We start from the raw sequence: 20,603 nt of genomic DNA, 5'->3' as shown, positions 1-20,603 counted from the left end.
ATTGAAAAACAGCTTATATGAAAAACGCACGTTATATGTTAGTCCATAATATGAAAGTAATGAAAATGCATGAAATGTGTTCAAACAAATATAATTACTATTTTACTAATAATTATTACAATTATATTTTTACTAAACTAAATAAAATATTTAAAATATGTAAAATATTTATTTATTTATTACAAATAATTTTTATCGTATTATTATTGCTGCATCTGTCATTGTTTCGCACGCAAAATTTGGATAAAGTTTATTCCACATCGTCGATTACCAATCAATGATCTACAGTTTGACAATTTAATAAATATAATATTAAATTAGTATATTTCTTAATATCAATATATATTATTTACTGACTCCGCTTATGGAAATATGAAGTGTCACCGAACTGTGGACAAACTGTTAACTTTTGAACTGAACTCGATAATGAAACATTCATCCTTCATCGAACGTCAATCAGATACACGGAAAAAGTGCAAAATCTCAAAATTCGACTTAAACACGTTTCACGGAGTTTCTTAACTTTTTTTATTGTGAAAGATATATAGATATGTGAAGAATAGAAATATGTGATAACGAGCGTATCTATCCAGATAAAAAGATACAGCAAATTGCTTCATGAAAGAACGCAAAAATGAAACTCTACATTCTAGATCGCTCTATATTATTCAACAATGAATTCGCTCGACTTTCCGTCAAAGCTCTCTCTTCGTTGCTGCAAATCAACGGTTTTAGCGAGGTTTCATATACATATAGGAACATATTTCGCGGGTGTCGCTATATTTCGAGAGCGACTTAAGTTCTATGTGAAAAGCGAATGCGTTTATGTTCACGAATATCGTAATAGGTGAAATAGATACGTTAACCTGGCTTCTTCACTATGAGATATTAAATACGAATATATGTATAGCATAATTCAATGATTTAATGATTACTAATTGCTTTCGGCACGTAATTAATCAGCTTGTATCTCAAAATGATGTAAGCCAAATCATTTCCGCGAAGAAAAATGTGCAATTAATTTTACAAATTAATTTCTTGTTTATCCATTAGTATAATAATTTAGTATAATAATTGTTCGTAAATTATTAAACAAATAACAAATAATAAATTGTCTACCTCATGTTTGCTTCTTCGTTATCCAATGCCTCTTCGGACCATTTTCTTATTTCTTGTCTTTTCTTCGCTGCTCATTTATGACATTTACACGACACTCACTCGCGGAAACATGATTAATTACGATCGCGTTTGATACTAGCCACTAAAATTAAACAATTGTATATAATCTAATGTAACAATCGCATTTTGAAAGATTCGACGACAGACGGAGCTCCTCGTACTACGACTTTCTCGCTTGAGCTTCGTTACGTGAATGATAACAAAAACGATCATGTATTAACAATATCTATACGCTACTCGATTTCCACCGCGCGAATATCAACAAAACGATCTCGCATAAGCAATGTTTATACGTCGCATGAAAGGCAGGTCGAATACCGTGTGATAATAAAATCATTGTTGCCACAAAATATTTAACATTACAAGATACGAAGATCCATGCGGAATATTAGATTTCTTATATTTTTTAAATAATTAATAACAAACGATGTATCATGGTTTTTTCGTTGGATTGCTCGATCTTAATCTTATGATTTGTGTATTTTTTTTTACTACATGTTCTTAATCTGAAAATAATAAAGTAGATATATTTAAATTGACGAAAAATTACAAGTGCCAGATGTTGAAATGATAAGCGTCATTAAACATTTATCATCTATAAATAATGTAATTATTTCGTTCAGTGGTCTTGTCATTTCAGTAGCAAGACTCGAATAAGAAAATAGTGCAATTTAAATAGAAATCGAAATAACAAGAAATAGGAATTAGAAAAATCATTTTATTGTCATTTGTACAGTAAGACTTGCGAGAAAGTGTAGTAGAACTCCGTATATCATTGTCCTATCTTTTAAAATGCAATTGTTAGTGTTACATTGTATTGTACAATTGTTTGAGTCTAATGAATAATCGTTTTTTCGCGAATGAGTGTCGTATGTCATAAAGAAGCAGCAAAGGAAAGACAAGAAAAAAGAACATGGTTCAAAGAAGCAGACAATAGAGAAATGAGGTAAGCGATTTTAATATTGTATTAATTTATTATTTATTCAAATTAATCTTTAGCAAGCAATTAAAATAAATGGATAAATGAAAAATTAGTTTGTAAAATTAAAAATTAATTGCACGTTTATTTTCGCTTTAGTGACTGACGTTATATCACTTTAAAAAATATAAAAGTTTAGAGCCAATCATAAGACCTTAGTAATCATTAAATCAATGCTGAATTACTGTACATTCAATTTTTCATGGGGAAGGGACGGGAGCCAGGTGAACGAGAAAACAAATCGACAAATCCTGACATACGTCTGCTCCCATTTATGATGAACTCTCGCCGCGAGGCGCAGATGACATCGTTTACGACAGGAAACGGTAACGAGAATAACGACAGAAACGATCAAAATTATTTGCCCGATCGAGCGTGAAAGTACCTCTGTGCAACTCCCTTGGATCGAAGTTTACGTTTGAATTTAATGGACATCTAGTTTTTATCGCATTCTCTCCGATCGTATATATTCTTCAACTAATACAATATTAAAAAATTGTATCAAGAGAGCGAATCGAGAGGCCTTTTTAAATAAAACATTTTTAATGACAGCTTCCAAGTCAAACGGAAATGAAAAAAATATTATAAAGCAGAGTTTTATTTTTTAAAGAATTTTATAAGTGCATCCAATATTCTCTCTATATTTTAAGAGATACAAGTTTGTTGCGCGAAAGAAATTTAAAAGACGAAAATAATCATGCATGTATGTAATATTAAAATTTATTGTGAAAACAAAATTAACTTTATATCCTAAATTTTGTTTCGCTAAATTGCTAATCGATTTGAAAAAGAGATTTTATATTATATTTGCGTTAAAACGATTTAATATCCGATTTATTCACACGATAAATCATATTCCACGCGAATCGCACAACATGGCAGTAAGTGCTTGAGATGTTACGCACTAGACTATAAAACTTACACACACATATATATATTATGCGGCAATAAATGTCACGCGCGCGTCTATAAAACGACCGCCGTAAGACACTGAGTTTTTCTCGATAATATCTGCGGTAGTAAAAACTATCGGATATAATACGGATTGTCTAGTTTATCTATTCTGTGTCGACACAAAGGTATAGAGTTGTATATGCAAGTAGTATATGCAAACGTCTTCTCGCCCTGAGAGAAGCGACTTTCACTATACACGTGAAGGATCGAACGCCAGTCATTATGTTTTAAAAGGAATTTCCGCAGCATTATACTAGAAAGAGACGTTGTTTGCCGCGTTAGAATGGCGGCTTACCTTCATCGCCATTAACTTTGTTATATTTCTTCGAGGGTTATATCGCGAGGCCGCTTTATAGGTAATAACACGATCGCAGGTCGTGCTCTCGCATTTTACGAGAGCAAACTCTGTCTACATTATCGTTCGGCAGCGTAGTCTCTTCAGAGAATCTCGAGTAAGGATTTTTCCGACCGACTGATTTCATCGATATCGATTTAAAAGCGACTATCAGCTCCGTCAGCGAACGATATTTCGTCGCGTGTCGAAGGATAACAAGAAACGTTGATATACATTTGCTAGAGAAGCGACGAGCGGAACACGAGTACCAAAGTCAAACTAATCAAATAATCGAAGGTACATTTCCGATATGAAAATGACGGTAAGATAAAGACGAGAAGAAAAATTCCGCGGGAAAAGTCACTTTTATCCTAATAGCATCGCGCGATATAAACGGATATTCGACTTCTCGCATTTGAGAAGGAAACGAATTTTATTGGCACACCCGCGTGCACGTCTTCGAATATATTCTTAACACGTTTGCAAAATATGCACTGGCACCAGCCGGAAATAACGTAAGGCGTGCTGCTCCTCTTCGAAGCCTGTTAGGGGACGTCAGCGGTGTATTTGGAAACGGAAGGGGGTCGAGAACAGTCGTCGTCGTCGTCGTCGTCGGCGACACTTTTGCCTGGTGCGACGTGTAAATTCCATTCTCCTCACCGTTTCCATGCTGGCCGACGTGCTCGCGCGGCGATAAGAGGTCCAGTCACGATATAAATTCGCGACGGGATTAAGGGACCAAAATCGGTTTAACGAGCACGCTTGGCCTAAACTCAGGGTCAGGAGTTCACCGAATGGTGAAACCACGCGGTAATTTACCCGAATAATAGCCGTTGGTACAGTACCGCGACATCTATTCCTTCACCTTGCCAACTTCTGTCCTTTCTCTCTCAAAGTCTATTTCCTGGAAAACCTAGAATTCTTAGAGGTTTGTTTTGTATCTGAAAAAATCAGGGAAGTATCATTGAATTTTATTAGGAATCAGGGGAATGTTTTTGAAAATTCTCTTTCTGATAATTTTTCCCTCATATTGTAAAGAGTCAGCCACGTGTAAAATTAGCGTCTCATGAATACTCTTTAATTGTTGAGAGTTTTAGCTTTATTTTTAACAGAGAGATTTCTTTCTAGATTAAACAAATAGCGCCTGCCATTAAAAGAATGACCGAGAAAAATGGGGACAAACTGAGACGTCAAGTTCACGGTGCGTCTCACTTTATCCTTCAATGGTTATTTTAGTATTCTTGCCAGATTTTAAACACTTGAGAGTGCTGCAATAATTTTACAAGTTTTATGCATAAAAATTATTATTTATTTAATATAAGAATATTTATTAGATTTATAAAGAATATTTATATGAAGATTCTTAGAATATTAATTATACAAATTAAATTATGTATAATAAAATATGTATGATAAATTAAATTGTCCAAGACGCTAAACGTAAATGAGATTTCGTGTTATATTCGATCTAATTTACTTAATAAATATTCTAATAATTTTTATGCATAGAACTTTTTGTAGAATAAATGTAAAACTCCCAAATCTGGCAAGGTTTAAAATCCAGCAGCAATTGCTAAAATTTAAGTGACAAGATTTGGGTAGATATTCTGTCTCTCCCTTTCCTTCTTTTTTCTCTTTATATAATTTTCTTCCAAATAATACCAAAATATTTATAAACAATGTACCATTTATTATAATAATGGGCCAAAAAATACGAAGGTAAATATAACGATAAAAAATTCAAAATAAAACAATAGATTTATATGTGTATGCTAAATATTATATAAATGAGATATTTCAAATTAAATATATAAATCAGATTACAATCTCTTCATACTTTTAAATAGAATTATAGTGCTTCTATTTTTCATCAATTCTGATCATTTTGATCAGTAGCATATATTTATCAGTAACAGTATTTATTGTTAGGTAAAGATAATTAAATAAAGAATAATTGATTTACATTAAATATAAATAAGACTATAATCTCTTTAATATTTTAAATAGAATTATACATTTCCTTTTAGAATTATATATATACTTTACATATTTCTTTCATCGATTCTGATCATTTTGATTAGAAGTACTCCATCTAACAATAACTAGAATAATTTAATTATATTAAATATAAATAAGATTACAATTTCTTCATAATTTTGAATAAAATTATATATTTCTCTTCAGAGTTATACATGTCTATATATGCTTTACATATTCCTCCTATCGATGATTCTGATCATTTTGAACAGAAGCAATTCTAAAATTCGAATATTTAATTCTAACTATAATAGAATAATTGACAGCCGAACGGACAGGTTTCCCATTATAGCATACAAATGTAAAATATGAATCGTGCGATGCGATTATAATAGTACTCTGTTTAAATTGTAGCGGATATTCTCTCATGCCATTTCCTCTCTAGTCACCTTCTCATCACGCTCGCGCTATTTTTTTTTCTCCTCCACCCCTTTGCTCCGTGCCATCCGTCTTACAAAAAGTTAAGATCACCATTTCACGCGAGCTCTTGCTCGCTCGCTTTCATACACGTCACACGTGCGCGCAACGTGCGCGCGAATAGAATGCCACACGTAGGCGGCACGCGAGAAAATACAGGAACGCGGCGTGGCGTGCCACATGGGAAATTCTGGCAAGCATTAACTATACTTCATACCTCTCGGCTGTTCACGAATGCGTCGGGCATCTCTCGCGTCCATGAGCATCCGCGATATAAAGTACCGACGGCTGTCCGGTCGGCCGACCAGCCAGTCGTATACGACGCATATCTATGCGAATCCTCTATGCGCTCGCGCGCTATCCTGTGTCATGCTAATCACCGTACGCCAGACACGCGCCCAAGTATAATTCGATATACCCGAATACGCCCTTAATAATTTCGCCGACGGAGATGCATAGCGAAACGTTTCACATATCTCGCGAGTAGATATTATACGCTTATATTTGCGAAATTGAAACGCATCGTTGGCACGATTGCGCAAAATGTGAAAAAGAACTGTGTTACGAAGTAAAAAAATCTCCCTCCGAGAAGAAAACGTGCGATGTGAATTTTACGAGAGAGAAAGAACGATACAACTAGGTATTGCGACTGGCAAATTCTACAATTCTTTAGCTTCGCGCCGCCCTGTATAAAATTTTGAATGTGCCACCGGAGTAAAATGGAGGCATCCCAATAGGGTGATATAATGTGATATAGGATAGTTTTGTAGCTATTATCCTGTGTAAAAAAGATATTTGACCGGCATAAGTGTGGGAGGTCGCCGAAATCTTGGTTGCTTTACCGGAGACGAACGGCTCTCGCGAGATCGGATGCACTTTTTTTCGTCAAGGATAAAACGAATAACGTTTTATAACGAACGAGCGAAACGTGTGTCGCGTTTCCCTTTTTTTCTATTTTTTTTTTTTTTTTTTTTTGGCGTCCCATCTCTCCTATATAACTCTCACGCATATCGACTTTAGAGTTAGAAGAAACCTTACAGTTTTGCTTTGCTTTGTACTTGTACTATCTCTCGCAAATTTCACGTCGTCTTTGGCTCCACGCGCGGCAAAATGAAAATATATTTTCGTTTCTCGTTGCGCTGTCAAGGCGCAATCTCCGAGAAGCTAATAATTCATCTACGTAGTATAGATACGTCTTTCTGGTAGATGTTAGATGCGCTTTTAATGCGTTTGCCGTCGCCAACGGATCGATGCGAGGCGTGTTGGTTTTAACTCTCGTCTCCCTCTCTCCCGTCCGATCTCTGTCTCTCCTGCTCTTTCTTCCTTTTCGCGCGATACCTCTTTCCCGGTGCTGATTGGAAACCGGATATCCAATCCAGGTTAAACCAATAATAACTTATACTTTAAAGTTGCTGCGTTAGCCGTGTCTACTATTTTCCTCCCCCTTCGCAAGTTGGAATCGAAGGACCCGAGGGTGGTCGCGGCGAAACTTTGCGAACGTATATCGTTTTAAGTGAGCGCGATGCAAGAAATCGCGTTCCTCCGAAAGCGCTTTTGTCCCCGGTGAAAATTAATTTCTCCCGTGCTCTGGCCGCGAAAAGAGAGAAAGAGAGAGAGATAGTCTATTGTCGCGCTGTTCTTCGCTAATCAAGCGAAGTAAACTTGATGAAAATTAACCCGATTCGTTCTCGCGGCGTTTAAAGGGCGCTCCAACAGATTACATTCGGGAGGGGGGGGGGATGAAAATGAGAGAATTCACACGGATATATTTCGACGAGATATTTAAAGGGAGCACGTTTTCATTTCCTTATTTAGGGAATACCTCTTGTAATCGCCGGCGATTTATTATTCGATCCGAAGGCGAATCCTTTCGGTGTTCTCTCGTTATCGCGCCTCTCTCCTCGCTCCGGGGAGCACAACCGGTCGCGCGATACCGGCGCCGGTCCTGTTTTATCGGAGATCACGTTAATCACCCGAATCCCCCTTGCCGTAAACGGCACTCAAATTGTTATTCGACGAGATTCCAGGGCGAGCAACAACGAGCAGCAATGGAGCAGCCGTATAGCTTGCCGTCTCGACGGTATCGCGGCCGCTCGCTCGCTCGCTCGCTCGCTCGCGGTAGCTTGAAAGTTATTCGGCTTACCGTGCAAACTAATAACGACGTTTAAAAGCTCTAATATTTCCCGCCGCACAACTCGCCTTGCCTCGCTTCATAGAGAGACTGCCGGGCACAGGCGGTGAGAGAGTATGCGTGTGTATGTGTGTGTGTGTGTGTGTGTGTGTGTGTGTGTGTGTGTGTGTGTGTGTGTATGTGTGCGGAACGGAAAACGGTTGAGGATTGCGAGAGGAGGGGAGGGGGGGAGGGGATACCGGCAAAGCGGAAGAAGCGGAAAAGAACGAACGGCGGCGAGCCTTCGCACGCGGAAACTTTAGATCTTATAAGAAAAGTTACCGCTCTCCCCCTCACTGTTCTCTCTCTCGGTTCTTCTATCTCGCCCCGTATATAATCCTCGAGCGACTATCCTTTTCTATCGTTTTCTCTCTCTCTCTCTCTCTCTCTCTCTCTCTCTCTCTCTTTCACCCTTCTCCGTTAGCCCGACGGCATATCGCTATGGGCGCTGGTAGCACCTTCGTCGAGTCTCCCTCGACGGCACGAGGCTGGCTAGCGGCTCACGTCTCCCTGGTCTTTCTCTCACTCCCCCTTCATCCTTCTCTTTCTCTTCCTCTCCCCCCTGCCTCCTCCCCGCCCCCCCCGGTTACCCTCACTCTACTCGGTCTCTCCGGATATAATACACCTTTAATTTCCGGATTATAAAGTCCCGCTCGACGCGCCGCGGTTAATTTACCGTTCTCGGGCGCGATCCTGTGGATGTGTATGTATGCACGGTATGTACGTATGCGTGTATGTATGCACGTACACAATGCACGTACACGTGCGTAGGCGTTGCCGTCGAATGCTGTAAATAGCGAGAGAGGGAGAGTAGGATTTACGCGGCTTTTCACAGACGTCCTCGCTTTTCGCGCCCTGTTAGGACTTTTTGGATACATTCTTATTGTGTAGACGCCGGCGCCGTACATGCGACGTTTTTGCGTTTAAAAAACCGCGAGGCATTTCGGAATTTTAATCCCGGATATAGTTGTTGAGGTATTCAAAGTTGAAAATTTGAAAGTTTCAAGGGAACAGAAGGGCGTCCAATGAAATTTTCACTGTTAAAAAGGATTGTCGCAAAATTCATTAGAAAGAAACATCGCCTGAGGTTTTTTTAATACAAGTTTATAAAATATTCTATAATACGAGAAAGTTATGTTGTATCCTTTGTAGTTCTTTTCATCTACGAAAAATTCTTTGATCAACTTAAAATCTACTTTTTCTTGGAGTCTACTTTCTCGAAGGCTACTTACGAGAATTTAATTGGACACTATGTTGTTTCACACCTTTTAAAACACACGTACACAATGGTCTCGAAAACATACATTTTTCTACAACTAAAAGTCGGTGTTAAAATTCTATTCGGTATGAAAATAAGGATATAGAATTTAATAAGGTAAATAATTGTAAATGGCTTTATAATATCTCATAGTTACACTCTATTATACTGTAACGAGAATTTACGAATTGTAACATAATTATTATAACGAATAACTCATACGTGGGCAATAATTTAAGTAGAGGTAACTACGATATGCTGGGCAAAGTAAGTTGGCATAGTTGGCGCTTGGATTATTAATGTTCCTCCCTAGAGCGGGATGTAAGACGACCGCGTGCGCTCGCGCGATTTCTCCGTTATCGCGGGTGCCGAGCGGGCGTCTCAAAAATGAGGACGAAGAAGAAGAAGAAGAAGAAGCGTAACCGCCTGGTCAAGAAGCCGAAAGTTCGTCGGGCGTGGCTTTGGTGGCGGTATAAACTCGAGCGGGGGGGGGGGGGGCGGGACGGGGAAAGAGAAACACTTTTATCGAGCGTCGACACTCGGTGAACTTAGCCGGGAAGATAGAAGAACTCTCGGGAACTCGACGCGCGAACTTCGACCATTTAATGCATCCACTCTGTACATATGCAACTAGGTATAGGTAGGTAGGTAGGTAGGTAAGGTAACGCTCGTGGTAATAATGTCTGTCCCGGGGGAGGAACGCGCGACGTCGAGCTGTTTCTGTAACGACCGACTAAGTACGTGCAAAAACGCTCGCTTGGATTCGCTTGGCATTGAAGGAAAATTAATTATTCTTTAAATATTGTTTGCGCCGCAAAAAATACATGTGCATCTCTTAACTCGATCCCGTTCGATCAGCTCTTAGATGTTATAATGTAACTGTAAGGAACAGAATTTTTTTTATTTAATCTAAACGTAACGATGAGTAAATACTTACATTATTTTTAATAAATATGTATTCTGCATTAGTCGAGAATAATGTGTGACATTCCATAAATTGAAAATGCAACTTTTTCGCTTTGATTTATCTAAAAAAAGATATCAACCAAATGTTTGCGACTATATTACGCATATTGAATGCAACGCACGTGTTCCTTGTATATCGTATCGTTTCGATGCTTCACAAATACGTCCGTCTCTTTCGCGTTTAATATACGTCGAAACTGCCCGGTCTTATTATTCTATGCGTTGTGCCGCGGGCGGAAAGAGGATCGAGAATACGAAGACAGCTCGGTGGAATGTGTCAGCAGCCAATGTGGCATGGCGTGTTGAGAAAAAGATCGAGTCGCGCGCCGCTAACGGGTGCCTCGATGCGCTTATTTGACACCTCGAGCGACAAACGGCCACCTTATTACCTTCCCATCGTCGTGTCGTAGTCGTTGTCGTCGTTCTCGTCCTCGTCCTCGTCCTCGTCCTCGTCCTCATCCTCGTCCTCGTCCTCGTCCTCGTCCTCGTCGTCGTCGTCGTCGTCGTCGTCAACGGTATCGGTGGCATTCTCACATCGCGAAGGGTTCGCCGCCGATCAATTTCTGGAATTTTTCCTTCACGGAGTGTGCGAAGAATTCGTGCGGAAAATAAATTTTATCCGATACTTTTTGTGCGCTGCAGATATTTTTCCCATCTACGTTACGCTACCATTTATAGAATAGTTTGACTTTTTTCGTCATTGAGGTAATAAATGCGCGAACATAGTAGGCCGTCTCTTTTCAAAAATTGCATTCTTATTTTGAAGATCCTATTGAAAAATTGATCAAACTCAGATCAATATTATATTAATGACAAGTTTTAAAGCGCAAATAACTTTTAATTTTTAGTTTGTTAAAAATACTTAACAGATCATGTTCATTTATTGTATTGCTTTTTAATTTTTAATGATTTTGAGCACGCTACCGAGTTCACGGCCATATATATTGATTCTCGCTGGCGATATAGTTTTTAAATTGTGACTTTGATCGGTATATCTTATTGCGATTTAGTTACGGAAGAAGAGTAACCACGCTACGTGAGATAACGTATCTCTTTAGAAGTTGTCGAGATAATAAATCTCTACGAGGATAGAGGAAGGTGCGAGCTAATGCGCATTCCACCGGCCGCCTGTTCGCGAAATGTCCGTCCTTCAGTATTATTTACTGCGAAGATAATTCATCGCCAGACTTTGTTAATATAATAGCTTATTTGCATGATGTTTTTGGAAATGTGCCAAATAGCGCTTTCAGACTGACTGGATTATATCAAACATTGATATAAAGATATATTTTTAATAAAATATTAAGATATTAAAAATTAAAAAATTACATACTAGGATCATTGACAGGAATCGAATAATTGAGAATCGAAGAAACAGGTTTAATGAAATTTCCAATCACTCTCATATTCTCATGTAAGACCTAACGTCTTTGATAAGTATTACTTTAATTATATGTGCAAGGAGCGTATTCTCTCTCTCTCTCTCTTTTCCGTGCCATCTCGATTCGCAAACTTTCTCCGTCGATCGTGGAATTGATTAACTTGTAATTGCTATACGTGATTGAAGGGTGAATACATGATTATTTAAACGTGAGCGTTTCCTTCTCTCTCTCTCTTTGAAAATGCTGTACAAGAATATATAATTAATGAAACGGAAAAATTGACAGAAATTTTTCCATCTAATCAAGAATTTCAATGTCACTAGAAAAGAATGGTTAGAGTGAATTATTTAATTTTTCAAAACTCGTAATTTTAATTGAATGTTTGATTTTGCTATAGATGTTATAATTATTACAATTTTTCAGAAAAATACATATCATGAATGCGATCCTTTAAATATTGAGATATTCTGTATGCTTGATTAATTTTATGTCGTTTACGTTATTTTAGGAGAATGTATTTTATAATATGCGCTTGTTAACATTTACGTATGTTATTCTTCGGTCGCAATCTATATGCGCAATTACCGCTAAAATAAAATACAGCACTGAAATAACTGTCCATCGAAATTTCCTCCTCTAAAATTATCTTTAAATAACAATTTTGTGGATGGCCAGACCACCGCGCAGCGGTTGGCCTGGGATTGGTTAACTTTGAGTTAGATCTACGATGAGTTTAACCGGCGTCGGTTACATAGCGGCAGCGAGTTAGTTTCGGATTTAGTAACAAGTTAAGCATCATTTAATTCTGGATGTTAATAATCGCTTTGTATTATTCATTTGTATATAATTAAGATTGCGGTTCCAATGTCGGGATGGTGATTCCGATGTAAATTAATAATAATTATTAATAATTTAACAGATTTAACATGGAGGTGACATTATTTGTCAATTGTTACGATTTCGTGTCGTATAATTTTACATAATAATTTTTTACTCGCTGTGTTTAAAATTTTTGAAAATCTTGCATACTTTTCTTTTGCCTTTTAGCAATAAATGCGACGAAGGAGGAAATTTGCATTCTTCCGTCTCCCTTCTCTTTTACCTTATTATCCGTTTAATTACTCGTAGCACTCGTGGATCGCGATAAATCGCACAATACTCGGCTCATCGAATCACAGTCGGTCCGCCGCGCAAGGACGTACGTACACGTCCTCTGTAATCAGCGACAGGTCGATTCGGTTCATTGATTGTTCGCGAGATCGGCCGATTGGTCGATTTGGCGACTAATTAATTAATGGGTGCTTTGCCGTATTCATCTCTTCTCCGTATCATACCGACCTCTCCCATCGTTCCCTTCAATGAGCGATCAAGTACGCGGGGGTGCGTTGAATTGCAGGCGATGCTTTAACCACTATTCAAGGCTGATGCAGTTTCGATATCGTCTCGCGCGCCACTTTGTACCGATCGGCATGAATTCCATGTTTCGAGAAGCGCGTATCCATCGATTTCAATCCGGTCGACTCGGTTCGTGAAAATGGTGGACGTGTTTTCATCAAAGCCACCTATGTATGTATGCATGTTTGCGCTTTCGGTTCGGTCAGCCATATATCTTTGTTTAACAGCATTGCATCCCTCTGCCTTTGATACAAAACTTTAGCACTGAAAGTAGCAATCGGATTTGATTTGCGTATATTTTCAGATTATCAGAGTTTTTTCTCTTGCGAATACGACCGACGAGATTGGATGACGACCACGATAACAGGATGCGCAGCAATCCCTGTGAGTAAATTTATTTCTTGGGTATATCTGCATAAATATTTTTTTTCTTTACCTACGATATCTATTTGTCGTATAAGTGCGGCGATAGAATGCTAAATGGTTTTCGGATTAGGTTATTTCTAGAAATTTGAAACAGTAATTAAATAAATGATAAATTAGTTAATTTAAATGCTAAATATAATTTGCGTTGCCTAAATATCTTGACACATCGTAAGAGCATTTAGATGTTTCCTTTTTGGTATATATTTGGAGAGACGATGTATATTCCAAAATACATTGGCTTGTGTAAAGGCGACAGACTTCGTTACTTCGCGGTGGCTCATAATTAGGCCATCGAGTCTATTAAAAGTTAAGCAGGGTTGTTAAGCATGCGCGACGCGACTATTTCTGGAACTAATTGTAAGAGGCATGTACTTACATCGATCGACACGTGTTTCGTCCGGGCCGACGAGGTAATCATACGCTCAACTTACGCGCACTCGTTAAAAGATTATTAGTATCGCCAAGAGAAGAAAATTGTTATTTAAACTATTTATTTTACATGTATATACTTATCTGCAGATGAGTCTGAAAAATTTTTCAATCTTGAATGCATACTTTATTTAAAAACTATATTTTTTGGAAAAAGACAGAAAAATATATGTAATTCTTTTTACAAGTATTACGAGAATATAACATATTACATACATTTCTCTAATTTTGGAAAATTATTTTATGTTAATTATGAAAAATTTATGTAATTCTCTTTGGTTTTGTGAATAAAGTGTTAAAATATACTAATTAAGAAATATTTTTTTAGTAGTAGAAAAAAATAATTTTGTGCTGGCGCATATAAAATTAATCATTTATACAAAATACAAGTACTCTTGTACACTTTGCAGAGCAACTTACAATTTCAAAGTAATTAAATTACAAAGTTTCTGATGCTAATTAAGGAAGATTTTAGCTTTTAGTTACAATTGAGGAAAGTGATTTATTTAAGCATTATTTAAATTTTCACAATATTGTATCGATAGATTTCTAAAATCAATGTATATCATTAAGCACGCAATTTATCTTACATTGCTGCAACATATTTTGAAACTGATAATTTTAAAAACGAGAAAAGTGGAATGGTTATCAATGGCTTTCGTAGAATCGGGAAAATTTTGTCGAGTCGGCGCGCGTGTTGTTGCTGTCGACACGTCGCGGTCAAAGGTGCCACGTTTGCGGTAAAAGCTGCGAATGGCCCGGTGTAAACCAAAGAGACAAAAAAAAAATATATATTTATATAGAGAGATAAAAATAGAAAAGAAACGGCCGCCGGTTGCGGCCGATTCGCTCGGCATTCGTGGCGATAGCCATTGGCGATAAGGACTTCATTGTCTCGCGACCGAATCGAAAAACCGCGCACGCCAACGAGATTGGGAAAAGGGGAAGAGAAGGGGGAGAAAAGAGAAGGAAAACGGAGTAGAGAGGAAGGAGAATCGGTATCGGGCGTGACGACAAAGCGATTAATGCTCAGCGGATGCGAATTTTCGGCGCGTCTGCGTGCGTGCGGATGCGAAAAATGCACAGCCCGCAAAGTGAACTAAAAGCACGAGTGCCGTCAGTCTCAGATAAACGGCGTATTCGAGCCATTTATTGTCCGAGAACGTTTGTCAGAAACAGTCCTAGTTGGGGTACCGAGCGCTATAGAAAATTGAATAAGAGAAATGTACATTAAGAATTAAAGCATTCTGTAGATAAAGATTTATTATTATAATGAAAGGTTCTTTAATCTTCGTTATATTTGCTTAACGAATAACTATATGAATCAGCTATATCAAAAGTTAATTAAATCTAATACAGTTCGAGATTCATGAATTTGACATTGCGCAAAGTATTGTTACCCTTTTAAAATATAAAAGTAATAATTAATTTATGAGTTAAAGTAAAGATTTGCCCTGTAGATTATTCTTATATCGAACTCTCTTTTTATTAGTGACTGTACCACGGAAATTTTATAGTAACTTACACAAAAATTCATAAAAATAAAAATTTTAATTCTGCCTGAGGACAAATTTTAACTCACAAATTAATTATTAATTTTATATTTTCAAAGGCTGAAAATGTTTACAATGTTTTACGTTTATTAACTTTTGATATAATTGATCCGTCTAGTTTGCTCTTAAAATTTTTGCTGAAATTAATTTTACATAGAAAATTTACTTTCACTCGATATTCATATCGAAACTTCTACTTTATGTTTAATTAAATTCATATAATATCATCTCGTTACAAGCTGTTACCTTGATTCACGATATTTTATAATCGGGTGCCGATCACGGCAATCGCGGGTGGGATGACGATTTAGGAAGCAGGAATTCTGCTGGATTTTAATTTACTCCAGGTGATTGAATCTCGAGATTGGAAATAATTATTCGAACACACGAAGGAGCGCGATTCGGTTGTAGAGACGTCGTCACGATGGTATCGCGACGGATAAAATATCGTCGCGCGTCATCGATCTCTCCGGTTCTCACCAGTTTCCTCTTCGGCTCGCAATTTCCGACAAGCTGCAACACAGCCGCTAACCGGATCAATTTTTCATTCAAAGACAAATTGGGGACAGGGACGCGAACCTCGGTAGCCGATCGCCTTGCGTGACAGCTGCTTGAAAAGCGCGACAAAGCGTGAACTCGGTTTAGCACGCTTAGCGGATGCGAGCGTAAAATGTCGCTGAATTCCCGTGTCTGAAAGCAACTGATTGGGATAATGGTTGACACTTTCCAATTTTTATTCTCATCTCTTGCCTACGTCGTATAGTTTGCACAATATTTTCTGAACCGATTCAATAATAATTCATTGCGATCCTCGGGAGTAGTATATTCTCAAATGACAAAATTAATTTTATTCTCATGGACAATATATGTATATGACATTCAATAGGTTTTTAATAATTTGATAATAGTTATTGACATTGTAATTAGACATTCCGTTTATACGATGACAAGTATCCTGTACGATAACGATTCTTTATGATTTACTTAGAATTAGTACTTATAGCCGTATTTAGAAGAGCTATAAGATAATTTAGTGAAATATAAAGTAATAAGTAGGCATGTACATTATGATATTTGTAGAGTTGGAAAGAGCAGATTAACAGAAATAGATCTCGTTGTTTGTTTTTGATGCATTTTTTATAGCAACAGAAAATATACGAGAGAATAAATAAAATTAATTTCTCACTTTTTTCCCCGTGAAATCGCGCGATACGGCTGTTTCTCTGGGAAACTTATAATCGATGGGATAGCAAAAGGAGGGGAACGCGGACGCGAAGGACGGAAGTGCAGCGGGCCTCTCGGTAACTTGGAAGCCATATTAATAGTTGGCACTTAAGAGTTTCATTAAGTCGCGACCGCTCGATCACTGCCTACCGCCGCTCTCGCGCGGCAACTTTCAGGCCCTATAACCGCCATCTCCGCTTTCAGACTACCCCCCCACCCCCCACCCCCGTACCGTATACCCTCTCTTTAAGCTAAAGTTACTTCTAACACGAAATATAGAAGTTGCGCACATAAATTGGTTTTCTCAATTTCAACGTATTATACACTTTTTTTCACCTTACTAATTGCGACTGAATGAGACTGGCTGGGTGAGCATCTTTTTGTTCTTCATCATGTGATTTTTTTGACTAGCATGCATATGGTTGTAAGAATAACGACATGTCGGGTCTCGTTAATAAATCTTTAATCTTTGAAAATTATATCTGCTAAAGAAGATAATGAAGTTATGTCAGGTAAGAAAGGTAACTCCGTTAATTAAGATGTGTAGTAAAGAGGGTAACTTTTTTTTCGATCTCGTCAGTTCGTCTAGTCGTAAGTTTAATGTTCCGTGATAATAATTAGTATTTACGTCGTCTAATCCTGTTTAAATGAAATTTTCATTAGTATGTACTAACATTGCGCAGCATTTGTCAGCGTGCACGAGCAGGACAGGCAATTCCGTAGATAAATGTCAGCGTTGAAGTATCGCGTAACGTGAGCCGCACGGCAATATTTATCGTATGAAAATATTACGAAGGATATAAACTTCTTCGTTAAAGTCAGAGTTTGTCCTAGCAACGCTAGCACGTCCATGGATTTTAAGTTTTTTTTCTCTACACTTGTAAACTATATATATGATTATAATTTTACATATTTTTATCATTTCTCTCTCTTTTTTTTCTAAATATTTATTATTAAACATTTTATATTTTAACACATAAATGTTAAATAATAATAATGAACTCAATATCTTTCTTATGTGTCTGTGTGGATATAAAAATATAAAAATCAATATAAATATATATTTAAAATGTTCTATTTTTATATAATTGTGAAAGCATTGGTTATCAATGATAATACACTGATTTCATTTAAGAGAGTGCTGTATTATTTTATTATATTCTATATATGTACACATACAGTGAAATAATATTCTCTCAAATGAAATCAATGTATTATCATTGATAAACATTTCATTGAGAAAAAGTAATAATAGTGATTGATTTTTCAAATCAATTGTCATAATTAAGTGAAATGTAAGACGGTGGAAAAAAATGTATTTTCACTGAAATAGATTAGTGAAATATTTACTGATCTTTGATAAAATCTTGTCACTCATAATTTGATTGTAATTTTTGCTGATTTAATTTTGAAAAGTAAGATCGTATAGAGTTTTTTTTTTAGGTAGATAAAAATAAAATTCAATGAAAATTCTTATCACATTACTTCGTATATTTCAAAAGATATTGCGTTGTTTTCGAGTAAATAAGTAAGTTTGATTACGTAAATTTTTCGCTGAAAGTAAGCCGTCGCCGTACAAGTAGTATAATTGGCGAGCAAAAGACATTAGAGGGGACCTCGTTGCGCTCGTATTCTCTTTTTATCGAGAATAAAATAATCGTTTTCTTTTTCTGTTGAGCAAAACGAAGCTAAGTGCTCGTATGAGGATGTGTAATTGACGTTTATAAAGTCGGGACACTCGACCCGAAAGTCATTAGATTCCAAGTCTTTTACGTGCGAGAGAAGGGCAATTTACTTTATCATTTACGCGCACTTACCGCGTCTATAAAAAATATCTTACCGGCAATTAGCGAGGCAGTTGCGAGCGAACGGAAGTCCTACTGGACTTTAAACGTATAATTAGCATTTCCCGCGTACTTAACGAAATTATTCGTCGGGCTCGTGTTCGCGGGCGAATATATATTTCTCATCTCACGGGAGCGAGATGGGAATCCGGGACTCGTGTCGGTCGCGGAAGCGACCTAATCGTCATCGTACCGTAAAGTACACGCATGCCAACGCAAACAGTATCATCTATAGGAGTAATCGCTAATCTCGCCTAAGGTGAAAGTGCGGGAGGCGCGAGAATGGACCCCCGACCATAAACTCCTCCCGCGTTGCATTTGCAACATGCGCTCCCTCCTGCATTCGTGGCGTAACCTCCTCGCAGCCACCACCATTACCACCACCATCACCACCATCTCCTCCACCGCGAGAATTTATGACCCTCCGTACGCCAGTGATTGAGATGGGCGTATCTAATGGCGCGGCTGTCTACGCCGACGATCTATGCGAACCGATTCTCGCGGCTGCACCTCGCTTTCCTTCATTTTGCCTCTTTTACCCTTTCTTTCTCTTTCATCGACCCATCTCTCTTTTCTCTCTGTTTTCTTCCTTTTCGCGCCTGTGACCGATCGCAAAAAAAAAAAAAAAAAAAAAAAAAAAAAAAAAAGATAAAGATGGAGAGAACGTTGACTTGATTTAGACCCGATAAATAAAGCAAAGTTATTACGCGTGCAAGAACTATCGAATGGCGGATTGATCATCGAGACCTCGGACTATCTTGCTGCTGTTGATTCTGCAGTGCAAAAGGTAGGCTCTCGAAATGAGCGACGTTCGAGAGATAAAGCTAGATGAAATAAGACGGACTCAGATCTATTATAATACTGTGCTCTATTGTTGTTTCGTGCATATACATAATTCGTCGATATATGCGTAACGTGCGGAGTAAATTCATATTTGTTCGGTTCCGATAATGTATGCAAATCGTATTCACGATGACCCGCGTCGCGGCTGCTTTCGATTTCGTTCGCATCAATAATCGAACGGATCGTAATCACGCCAGTTTCGGATCGCCCGCGGTAACGCGTCGAATATTTGTTAAAAAAAAAAAAAAAAAAAAAAAAAAAGACACCTATAACTCGCAAACCATAATGGTTACGTGCAAGAGACAACAATGTTACCGCAGAATTTCGTAATGGTACACAAGGAACGTGCAATTTGCCGCGATAACAGTTGTTCGGCGTGTAGCTTTCAACGGGGCGGGCCGTGGGCACAACAGAATCTGGCCAGGCATGCATGACAGTATTGTCTTGCGGTAACGAAATTTCATTATTCGTGTGGGTTGCCGCGTGCACACACGCTCCGCAACGTCGCTTTGTGCCGCGCAAAACAAAGATAACGCTGATGTCCGCTGTCCGCAGTCTCATCTATAGGAGTAATCGCAAATAAAGTTGGCAGAGCGAGAGAATAATGAGCCGCGAACTAAAGGTATAGGTATATCAAATGTTTTCCGGTGCAACGATACATCTTCCGGATAGAGTTGATGTCCGATAACAGTTTGTGGAAACCGTGAGCTTTTGTTGCAAATTAAATTGTATGATTGTATCGATTCGCGAAATGTTTTTGCGTTACCGATATATCTATATGCGTACGGAAGGTTTACGCGTTATATATTTTTCTCTCTGAAACACACACATACACACACACATGTAGATACTAATTAATAAATAAAAAAATATGTTTGGCAATTTTATTTTATAATTTAGAGAGAAGATAATTTTTTAAGTTTTATTCTCGTAATATTTTACAAATATATTAATTATATTTTTCTAATATATACAAATTAAAAACATTTGTTTTTATCCGCTCTTTTTCTCTCTCTTTCTTTCTCTTAATTTTTTTCTATTATTATGTGAATATTTTTTATGGAATTTCTAAGACATTGGATTCAATTTCGTGTAATTTTACCTACGATAGGCCCTTGCATATTTTTCTCGTGTGAAACACGTTTTTCGCTGCGAAATTAAACTCTGTGGTAGATCTGTGTATTGAAAGTAATCAGGACGCAAATGTGGCAAG

General features: G+C 37.6%; 1 protein-coding gene across 10 annotated transcripts in view; it reads left to right on the top strand.

Moving 5' to 3' along the window:
- LOC140669659 (nephrin) overlaps positions 1 to 20,603 on the top strand; it is a 380,112-nt gene that overhangs the window by 27,123 nt on the left and 332,386 nt on the right. For 9 of the 10 annotated variants that reach the window (XM_072899677.1, XM_072899676.1, XM_072899678.1 and 6 more), the window contains one exon: positions 13,376 to 13,455. The exons of the other annotated variant lie outside the window; for it this stretch is intronic. In XM_072899677.1, the coding sequence (XP_072755778.1) occupies positions 13,376 to 13,455 (80 nt within the window). Of the gene's footprint in view, positions 1 to 13,375; positions 13,456 to 20,603 lie in introns of those variants that run through there. 10 annotated transcript variants of the gene reach the window in all.

The sequence above is a fragment of the Anoplolepis gracilipes genome, chromosome 9 (genome assembly GCF_047496725.1).
Source record: "Anoplolepis gracilipes chromosome 9, ASM4749672v1, whole genome shotgun sequence".
NCBI lineage: Eukaryota > Metazoa > Arthropoda > Insecta > Hymenoptera > Formicidae > Anoplolepis > Anoplolepis gracilipes.
The sequence above is the reverse complement of the archived record's forward strand: the minus strand, read 5'-3'. Positions and strand labels throughout refer to the sequence as shown.